Source organism: Sorex fumeus, unplaced genomic scaffold (assembly GCF_029834395.1).
Source record: "Sorex fumeus unplaced genomic scaffold, SorFum_2.1 ptg000123l, whole genome shotgun sequence".
Lineage (NCBI taxonomy): Eukaryota > Metazoa > Chordata > Mammalia > Eulipotyphla > Soricidae > Sorex > Sorex fumeus.
In genome coordinates this window covers 5491035-5502089 of record NW_026606180.1, presented here as the reverse complement: position 1 = coordinate 5502089, position 11055 = coordinate 5491035, and the positions used below count along the sequence as shown (strand labels likewise).

General features: G+C 50.2%; 1 protein-coding gene across 2 annotated transcripts in view; it reads left to right on the top strand.

Moving 5' to 3' along the window:
- The first annotated feature begins 215 nt into the window (after window positions 1–215).
- RNF8 (ring finger protein 8) overlaps window positions 216–11055 on the top strand; it is a 34517-nt gene continuing 23677 nt past the window's right edge. The window contains exons 1-2 of one of the 2 annotated variants that reach the window (XM_056137367.1): window positions 216–374; window positions 5904–6032. In XM_056137367.1, coding sequence (XP_055993342.1) covers window positions 294–374; window positions 5904–6032 — 210 coding nt within the window. In that variant the 5' untranslated portion in view covers window positions 216–293. The remainder of the gene's footprint in view (window positions 375–5903; window positions 6033–11055) is intronic. The other variant, XM_056137366.1, reaches the window with a different exon arrangement.

Below are 11055 nucleotides of genomic sequence, written 5' to 3'. Positions count from 1 at the left end.
GTGAGGGCCTCCCCAGGGCCGGGACTGCGCAGGCGCGGGCGACGGCGGGGGAGGGGGGAGGGCCTCCCCAGGGCCGGCACTGCGCAGGCGCAGGCGGCGGCGCGTCCGGCCGGCCGGCATCGCGCAGGCGCGGCGGCCCCGGCGGGCGAGCGCGGAGCCCGCGCGCGGCGCCGTGCGTCCGTCCGTCCGTCCGTCCGTGCGTCCGCCGATCGCTGGGCGCGCGGCCCCTGCTCCCGTCGGTTCCGGTATGGCGCGGGCGGGGCGGCCGGGCGCCGGCGGGCGCTGAGCGGGCCATGGGGGCCCCGGGCCGGGCCTGGTGTCTGCGGCGCCTGGGCGCCGACGCCGAGCGGCTGCTGCTGGAGGACGGCGCCGAGGTGCGCGGGGCGGCGCCGGGCGGGCGGGGGGCGGGGGGCGGGGGGCGGGACCCCCGGCCGGGGCGCCCGACTCCGCGGGCCCGGAGCACGTCGGGCCGCGGGGGTCGGGCAGGGCGGGCCGAGGCCGCCGGACGGCGGGAACGGAAGGCGCTGGCCCGCGGGCGGGGACCCCCGCCGCGGCAGCCGCGGGGGGCGTCTGCTGCGCCCCGCCGCCTCCCGGTGCGGCCGGAGCCCGCGGGGCGCAGCAGCCCCCCTCCACCCCCGGCAGGCCGCGTCGAGACCGGGTAGCCGCTAGGGAAAGCGGAGAGAGGTGGGTTTGGTTCTGTTTTTTTTCTTTTCGAGTCACACCTGGAGATGCTCAGGGGTTCCTCCTGGCTCCTGCGCTCAGGGATTACTCCTGGCGGTGCTCAGGGGACCGCATGGGATGCTGGGAATCGAACCCGGGTCGGCCGGGTGCAAGGCAAACGCCTTACTCGCTGTGCTATCGCTCCAGCCCCGGATTTTGTTCTTTATCTCGTTTGTGATCCGTCCCCTGCGATGCCCCGGCTGGCTCTGCTCAGGATTCTCTCCTGGTGGTGCTGGGGACCACCCGGAACGCCAGGGGTCGAACCCAGGTCAGCTGCGTTGCAAGGCAGACCCCTTCCCCATTGTACTGCCGCTCCGCAGCACTCTTCCCCCCCCCCAAATTACCCCCCAAATTTTAAGAGACTTGATTCCTCCTTCCTCAAGGTTACTTTCAAAACCCCAAATGATCCCAGCAGCCGAGCTCGTGGGCCCCCTTCAGCCTCTCTCCCACACTTTGTGATTCTCTTCCTCTAGCATCACTCACTACGTCACCAGTGGGTCCCCCAAGTCAGAGGACAGGTGGGTCTGCAGCCTTCGGTACTGCGAGGAAGGGCGGGGGGAGAGAAGGCTTACTGGAAGGCTGGGGTTGAGAAGCACCAGGGGCCCCTCTGCCTCCAGGTCTCTCTCCTGTCCAGGTGTGGCTTTGTGTCCCTGTTGGGCAGTTCTGCTTTGGAGTGGAGCACTGCCCTCTCCAAATCCACGAGCCTTTAGGAAGGTGACAAGTGAAGAGATGGATACTATGTGGTGGTCACCGAGTCCTGTAACGTACTTGATTCATCCAAGTCCTGTGCCTCGGCCGTTCCTTATGTTTGCTGGGGTTTCTCATTCTTTTCCATTCTGTTTGCTGTGAATTTATACCTTCAAACAGCTTGGTAGCTTTGCGGGTGGGGAAGATACCACAGCAGAATTGAAGCAGACACCTCAGCAAGGCATGAGGACTGGAAGGCATGCACTCCTGGACATGCTTTATTTTTCTGATTTTATTTTTATAAAGTTGTTCACAGTAATTGATTCAGTATTCCAACATCAATCCCAACCACCATTATACCTTCCCACCACCATCATTTTGAATTTTCCCACCACCTCCCAAGCCTGCCCCTAAAGCAGGTCCTAAATAACTTAATTTTGTATTGCTTGTTATGAATAATCCATTAAAAGTGATCCAGATAAGTTTCCTCAGAGGAGAATGTGAAGATAGTTGTATCTCACCCTGGTGCCATTAAGCCCTTGTATAAGAGATCACTAACATGTTATGGGGTGAGTGTTGTGTGCTAATATTGACTTATTTAATGTTTGATCAAGATCAGTTGCCTTCTACCTTACACCCCTTCTCCTGGACAGATTTTAAACTCTTGGGTGACTTATATGGCTCCACATCCGTGGGGAGAACCACATAAAAGAGTGGATGGTGAATTTGAGTGTGAAGACTGACTTGCCACTTGGGGTCCTATATGGAGGGGCAATTTGGCAGCTGGCTCTCTGAAAGGTGGGGGACCATATGTGGGGTCGGCCACATGCAGGGCAAGCACCTTACCTGCTATACTGTGTTGCAGGTATTGCAGGTAAGTTATATAATTTCCACTTTGACCTCAATAATGCCTGTTTAGGGGCTGGAGCAATAGCACAGCGGGTAGGGCATTTGCCTTGGACGCGACCGACCTGTGTTCGATTCCCAGCATCCCCTGGGGTCCCCGGAGCACCGCCAGGAGTAATCCCTGAGTGCATCAGCCAGGAGGAACCCCTGAGCATCGCCGGGTGGGACCCAAAAAGCAAAAATAAAAACTGTCCATTTCGAACATGGGAGGTTTCGTAGGTAGACCTCTTTTGCATTTATCTATCTGTATGTACTGTATTTCTCATTCATCTACTCATGTTTATTGTATTTCTTATTCATCTATCTGTATTTGCTTTCCAGAAAATAGTCTAGAAATGACAACCCTACTAGCCACCCACAAATATTAGAATTCAGGATGCTTTATTAGAAATAAAGTAACTTAAATAGAAATTCTTATGGAATAAGGACACCAGATAAATCCTTGCACATTGCATTCGAAATGTTTTATATATAAAGATCAAAGGATCCTCTGGAATTAACTGAATTTCTGGTTTTGAAAAAGAGGCTTTCCAATAGAAAACAAATTGTCTACGGTTGCCTTTTTGGCAGATCTGAGTGTTGGGGCAAAGTCCCAAATAATAATGGTAGCTCTTGTATCAAAATACTGAATGTAATCAAAGTAGAGAGTAATGTGAAAATCATCTGCACCACAGGTAGAGGGAGGATGTGGGATCGGGGGTTTACTGGGGTTTTTGGTGGTAGAGAATGGGCACTGATGAAGGGACAGGTGTTTCATCATTGTATGACCGAGACTTAAACCCAAAAGCTTTGTAACTGCTCTCACAGTGATTCAATAAATTTATAAAAAGGAAAAGAAAAAGTAAGGTGGAGTTCATGCCCAATTCAATCAACCTAATCAATGACTGAATAAATAGCAGTACTCCTACATTAAAATAAAAATAAAAAAAGCTTTCAAAATGAAATTTTGGGCAAACTAAAAAAAAACCTAATTCTGGGTTTCATTTATTTTTTTTTTCTTCTTGGGTCACACCTGGCAATGCTCAGGAATTACTCCTGGTGGTGCTTGGGGGACGTACAGGATGCCAGGGATTGAACCCGGGTCAGTTGCGTGGGCAGACTTTCAAAGGCAAAACTTAAGACTTGGGTTTTGGTGAAGGTGACCACCACAGTATTTTACTTTAACTTTTTAACTGAATCACTGTGAGATAGACCATTACAAAGCTGGTGATGATGGGATTTCAGTCATACAGCATTGCAGCACCCGTTCCTCCAGTGTCCCCAGGTCCCCTCCCATCACCCCCTACCCACAGTCTGCCTCTGTGGCAGGCGCTTTTCTTCTCTCTCTCTCTCTCTCTCTCTCTGTCTCTCTCTCTCCCTTCCTCCCTCTCTCCCTTTTCTCCCCCTTTGGGGCATTTATTTTGGTTTGGGGGCCACACCCAGCTGTGCTCAGGGCATAGTACTGGCAATACTCAGGAGATCGTATGTGGGGATCGAACCGAAGCCAGCCACATGTGAGGCAAGCGCCATGCCTGCTGTCATCTCTCTCTGGCCCACGCACGCAGTGTTTAAAAGGAGCAAGTCCGATGGCATGATGTTGTCACCACATCGGTTTCTGGTTGGGAGGGGTTTTCTACTTTTGACCTCAGTAATGCCCATTTAGAATACGGGAGTTTTCTTAGGCAAACCTCTTTCTCATTCATCTCCCTGTCTTTGCTGAGTACTATGCCAGGTATAGAAAAACAGTTGCACACAAAATAGAAAAGTAAAAAAAAATCTTGTGGGGGCGGGGCTCGGGGTGGTGCTCAGAGGCTACTTCTGCTCCATAGGCTTGGTGGTCACTCCCAGAATTCCTGCAGGCGACAGTGTGGTGGCAGGGATGAAGTTGGGGGCCTGTATGCCAAGCCTGCACTTAGCCCATTGAGCACTCTCTCAGCCCCAGACAAGATTGGGATGATAAGTGTGTGGTAAATGACGGGAAGGAACATTCCCGCCTCCCCTGCTCCTGCAGGAATTGTTAGATGATCCCAGTTTGCCTCTGAGGGAGAAAAACGCGATAAAGGTGTAAGGAAAGGAGTTGGAGCAGTAGTACGACAGGTAGGGCATTTGCCTTGCACAGGGCCGACCCAGGTTCAATCCCCGGCATCCCATATGGTTCCCTGAGCACACCAGGAATGATCCCTGAGCACAGAGCCAGGAGTAACACCTGAGCATCGCCAGGTCTGGTCCCTCAAAAAAAAAAAAACGCACGAGTAAAGAGTGCTGCAAACCACTAAGGAGACACACGGATGATCAGAGATCAAGCATGTGATGGTCTAGCCCCACACACCAGCAACGTCGGTGTTCTGCCACCTGTGACGTAAGGCCCCTGCACACCACCCTCATATCTCTGACAAAGTTTTTTTTAGTTTGGGCCACATGTTTACATTAGCACTAATACTTAAACGATTTTTGTTTGTTTGGGGGTCACACCTAGCAATGCTCGGGCTTCCTCTGACTGTGCTAAGTTAGGATCACTCCTGGCGAGCTCAGAGGGCCATAATGGGTGCTGGGGATCGAACTCAGGTTGGCTGCATGCAAGGTGAGGGCCCTCGCCACTGTCTTTATTTCTCGGGCTCCACTGCCTACAGTTTTGATGTACACCTCACTGCCACCAAAGTGCCCAAAACCCTCCACTGGTGACCTTGTGTTATTTCTGTGTCTTTATCTTTGTTTGAATAGAGGGCATCGTATCAAATTGTCGGGTGACTCAGCGCTAGAAAGAATATCGAGTATTTCTGAAGGCAACATAAACTATCAGAAAGGTTTTGACAAGCTCATTTGATAGGCCAAACTAGCAAGGTGGAATTTAGTAGAAATCAATTTAAGGGCCTGCACTTGAATTTAAATTTCCAGCTAGCCAAGTATGGGGCATGACTTAGCACATCAATTCTTGGGGGAGGCTTCGACCAAAGAATTTAATCATTCCTAAGCCTGAGGATTCATCGGGAGTGTGATGGGTGTGCTGCGGAGACTAATGTAATTCTATGCTCTAGTGATAATGGCTAGAGCTGGGAGCATGATCCTGGCATTTACCTATGTGATCAGAATTCTTTTTTTTTTCTTTCTCTTTGTTTTTGGCCTATACCTGGCAATACTCAGGAGTTACTTCTGGCTCTCCACTCAGGAATTACTCCTGGCAGGCCTTGGGACCACACGGGATTCTGGGGATCAAAATCAGTTTGGCCATGTGTAAGGCAAAATTTGCTCTACCAACTGTACTATCGCTTTGCCCCCTACCCCGAATTATTTTTCTTATGGTATCTAGGAATAAAAATAAACCTAGAGTTCCTTCTCGGACACATTACTTTGGCAGAGACTAGAGTATCAAATGAAGATGAAAAAACTCCCATTCTAGGAGTCCATGGTTAATGCTTTGTAGCTGTTTTCTCTTGTCATAACATCTTGAGTTTGTGCTCCTGACTCCCCTCAGGAGCTGTGGGAGGGGAGGACTAATGATCAGCTGGGTTGCCTGGGGGTCTGTTCAGTCAGGGTGTCTGCACACCGCTGACTGACAGGATTCAGAAGGCCTTCCCTCGAAAGCACAGTGGCTAATCATGTTGTCTTTGCAGGTGACTATAGGCCGAGGATTTGGAGTCACTTACCAGTTGGTGTCAAAAATCTGCCCTTTGATGATTTCTCGAAATCACTGTGTTTTGAAGCAGAATGCCGAGGGCCAGTGGACAATTATGGACAACAAGGTACTTGAATATACCATAATGATTTTTATTAAATGTTAATTTTTTAATTGCTTTTTTGGGCATAGGTAAGTCATGGTACCAATATTAGCATTTTCTTCTCCCCAACCACCCAATTATCCCCTCCACAGTTAATCAGTTCTGTTTGTTTCCGGAGAGTAGGTTATACTGAAATAACTTCTAAGGACGTGTTGAAGTTCGTTACTGGATATGGGGGGTTTTCTTTTTTTGTTTTTTGTTTTGGACCACATCCAGTGGTATTCAGGACTTACTCTTGGCTCTGTGCTCAGGGATCACTCCCGATTGGTTTGGAGACCAATATGGGGTGCTGGGTTTGAATGTTCATGGAGTGCATGCATAGCTAAATGCCTTAGCTACTGTGTTATCTCTGACCCTGCAGTTAGTTACTATGGAAGGAGTACTTGAATCGTGGTAAGCCCTGCTCCAGAAAGCAGTCTGAGGTTTGGAGGAGTTGCTCTTGTTATGTCAAAAGGTCCAGAGACTCTTGGAATCTGTGGAGGATTCTTTGTCCATCTGGTGCTCAGGGCATGGAGAGGAGAGAGCAGCTGAGGAACTGCACTTCTGTTGGAGTTTGCGGGGAAGGGCTCCCTCTGTGCCACCAAGGAATGCTCCCACAGTTCACTGGGTTCTGACACTACGGGCTACTGTCCTTTTGTCCCACGGACTCAGTCTCCCGGACTGTCTTCCACTTAACATGCCACTGGCAAGTCCGGACTTCTACTGGTACTTCAGACTAATAGATAAAAATCAGAGGTTCCTATAGCCTAACACCTCCCTCCTCCCTGCCTTGGATTCTGTTAGGGTATTTTTATTTATTTATTTTTAATTTTTATAAAGTTGTTCACAATAATTGATTACATTTAATATTCAAACACCAATCCCACTACCATTGAACCTTCCCACAACCGTATTTCAAATGTTTCCACCCCAAATCCCAAACCGTGACTCCCCAAAGCAGAACCAAAACAATTTTGTGTTGCTTGTTATGAATACTCTGCTGAAAATGGTTCAACAGGGTCTGGAGTGATAGCACAGCAGGTAGGGCCTTTGCCTTGCATGCGGCCAACCCGAGTTCGATTCCCAGCATCCCTTATGGTCCTCTGAGCACCGCCAGGAGTAATTCTTAAGTGCAGAGCCAGGAATAACCCCTGTGCATCAGCTGGGTGTGGCTCAAAAAAGAAAAAAAGGTTCAACAAAAAAGTTTTTAGAGGAAAGTGTGGAAGATTGTTGTATTTCATCCTGGAGCCATTAAGCCCGAGATTGCTAACAGGTTAGTTAAATCTCGTAAATGTGTGCTACTTTTGATATATAGGTGGCGTAGAGTATGAGGGGTTGTGTAAATGCGGCCAGATACTCCAGGAATTCTAAAAGTTAGAATACGTTTATACAGCAGATTCACGCATGGGTGAGGTCCTTGCGATTACATGGTGCCAGGGACAGTTTGTGGGTGTGACCAGCCAAGCTGCTGGTCAACTAGGAAGATGGGAGGAGGAGGCTCAGTCCCACTCTGAGTGAGCTTGGAGATTTCAATCATGGGTCTCGAATACCTGGATTTTTCTGCAGATTCATGGGTGAGGCTTGTCTGAGCCTGTGAAGAGAGGCAGTGAGCGTGGCAGCCATGTGAATTCAGTTTTAATAAAATAATACAAAAGATAACAGGAGCCTCTGGATGACGCAGGGCGAGGGACCCAGCAGGGCACGGTCTCCCGCTCTGCGAGCGTGTCACATGCCCAGCACCAGCTTGGAAGCTCTCCGGGCCCATTCTTTCTGGATTTTGCTTGTTTTGTTTTGCTTTTTTTGGACCATAACTGGCATGCTCTGCACTGGGAGGTTATAGTTGCTGGGAATCTAACCTGGGTCGGTTGCATGAAAGGCAAGAGACGTACCTGCTGTCCTATGTCTCCAGATTGGTGGTTTCTTTTTTTCTTTTTGGGTCACACCCGGTGATGCTCAGGGATTACTCCTGGCTTTACATTCAGGAATTACTCCTGGCAGTGCTCAGGGGACCATATGGGATGCTGGGATTCGCACCGGGTTGGCTGCGTGCAGGGCAAACGCCCTACCCGCGGTGCTGTCACTCCAGCCCGGTAGACCGTTTGTTTCCCTACATAAACAAGATCAAATAAACCAGGCTTTCAACGTTTCGCACCTTAGACCCATAGACTGGTGGTTGAAAGCTGCTGTCAGTTAAGTGGTAGTAACTATGGACTGACAGGAAATTTCTATGGAACAGAACCTGGAAACTATTGGATTAAGTTATTGTGGCCATTGGTGATGAATCCAACCTCCAGCTCCTCTTCACTTTCAGGAGGGCCAGCGCACTACTGCACGTCCCTCCTTTCCATCCCTGGGGAGTTTCTAGGCAGCCAGCGGCCTCCCCCCAGCTGTAATTTAGGGCACTCCTGAAGCAAACTCACTATTATAACGAAGGATGTAGGTTGCCATCAAGGTGTTGCACCTGTCCTGGGTTCGATTTCTGGCAGCAGGTGGTCCCCTGAGCACTGCTCGCTGTGGTCTTAGGGTCTCCAGGTGGCCCCAGTGTCTGGCACTGCAGCACAGACCTGATTGGCTGAGAATTCCCCGTGAGGACTCCTGAGTACTGCCCAAGGACATCCCCCTGCCCCCATAAAAAATAAATCTTATCCCCAAAAAAACAAAAGCAAAAAGGTCATAACACTGAGTAGGAAATTTCAAGGCTTGTTTTTTTTATTACTTGTTTTTGGTCTTTGCTTTTCGGGTCACACCTGGCGTTGCACAGGGGTTACTCCTGGCTACACATGCATGCACTCAGGAATTACTCCTGGCAGTGCTCGGGGGACCTGGGAATCGATGGGATGCTGGGAATCGAACCCGTGTCAGCTGCATGCAAGGCAAACGCCCTCCCCGCTGTGCTATCGCGCCAGCCCAAGGCTTGTGTTTCAAAAAGCAGCTCTGTGCTAGAAACGGGGTGCCGAACAAGCCGACCCACAGTATCTCAGGTGTCCTCAGTTTACATGCATGAAACTGCTCGATGTGAGCTGTACCCGAAAATACTTGGCCACGCTAGACGTAGGTCGAGTTTGCACTGTGCCGAAGGGGAGGCCTAAGCGCTGAGTAAGGTGGTTTTGCACTCTGGGTAAGGCGTCTGAGCAGAGACCGCAGGAGGGGACTCAGAGATCTCCGCGAGGCCCAGAGGGGACAGCTGACTTGCCCAAGTCCTTCTTTGTAACTGGCTGACTGAGTTGAAAGAGCCAGACTCAAGCTCAGGCCTACTATTTCCTGTTGACAAAAACCACTAAAGAACACAAGCAATTTGCTTTCCTGGCTGCACTGCATGATTTGAAAAAAAAAAAAAAAACCCCACCCAACTGCATGTTTGCAATAGAGGCACAATTTCACTCCCCACGGCCTCACGGTGCCTCAGGTACCAGTGTAGGCTGCGCTGCACTCCTTGCCGATGCGCCCTGTGGATGTGCAGCAGCGTTGAGGGGAAGCAGTGTCTGATTGTAACAGTTGGCCTCAGAGACCCAGAGCCGCCTGGGAGCAACAGCCTGATTGCTTCTCGGTTGCTTTACTCTTTCCTTTTTGGGGGGTGGCACACACCTGGTGGTGCTCAGGACTGCTCCTGGTTCTGCCTCGAGGCATCACACTTGGCGTGCTCAGGAGACCTTACGAGGTGCCCAGGTTGGCTGTGTGTAAGGCAAGTGCCCTGACCACTGGTATAGGATTGCTTGCCCTGCAGTGTTTTCTTTTTAAGATCTTTCTCCTGGGGCTGCTGTTACCGTGACACTTTCTCAGGCCTCAGAAGGATCCTTTAGTGGAATGGTGGCTCCCGATTCTTCGGGTTTTTTCTTTGCGGTTGGTTTAAGCCTCTTTGAGTCCGTATTTGGGAGAAGTAGGAACTGGGTTGTTCAGTGGACTCACTGCTTGGGAAATTTGCTCCCTTTTTCTCCTTTACCTTCCCCCTGACTTATTTTTGCTTGGGGGTCACACCCACTAGTGCTCAGGGCTGACTCCTGGCTCTGCACTCGAGGATTACTCCCGGTGGACTCGGGACCATATGGGGTGTGAGGGATTGAGATATTTCAGGTTGTTTTACTGTACCGTGAGGCTCAAAACTACTCCCTCTGGGGCACTGTAAGGCTTTGGGGTTCCACATGCTTAAATGCTGAGCAGATGCGGAAGTGAACCAATTTCTCTTCGCAACTATTGTTCACACAGGCTCTAGGACAGACTTGAGTTTATCTAAACCATCGTGTTTGCGTTTGTATCCTGGGCCATTGTTCTTACAAAGCCTTGGTATTTTGGTCCTTTTCAGTAGTTACCTTGTGAACAACTCAGGGTTGTGGTCCAAATTACACCACTAGATGTCACTAAGGAGTGACCGATGGATAAACTGAGGGATGGGAAGATGTCGATTGCTTCTGAACCAGGCAGGTAACTAGAGTCTGGTGGAGGACTACAGTGGGCCTTGGAAGCTTGCCTTGTTTTCTTAATGGATCCCTGTTTTTTCTAGACTTAAGGGGCTTCTGAACCAACCAATCTTCCTTCCCCCTCTCCCCCCCCCACACACACACACCCCGTGGTCCTGACTCTGCACTCAGGGATCACTCCTGGTGGGCTCAGGGGACCATATGGGATGTCCCAGGGATCGAACCCAGGTCAGCCACATGCAAGGCAAGCAAATGTCCTACCCATGTACCATCACTCCAGCCCCTTGAAACCTTTTAAATTTAACTTTACGTTGCCTCTGAGTCTGTATTTTCACATTAAGTGACCTCCGATGTCATATTACTTTTCCTGAGATGTTTTTCTAGGCATAATCTAAAATGAGGGTTTTGTAAAATGGCTCCCATGTAGGTTCTTCTGGCCTTCATCTCGTTCCTTTGTTATCTCCACACATGGGAGTCACCAGAACTCATCACTGCCATAGTTGCTCAGCTGAAGAAAAAAATTGGGATAAGGTTGGTCCAGTAAGCCCGGTCAGGCCCATGGCAGCGTCTAAAGGTCAGATGCGCCCGAGGCC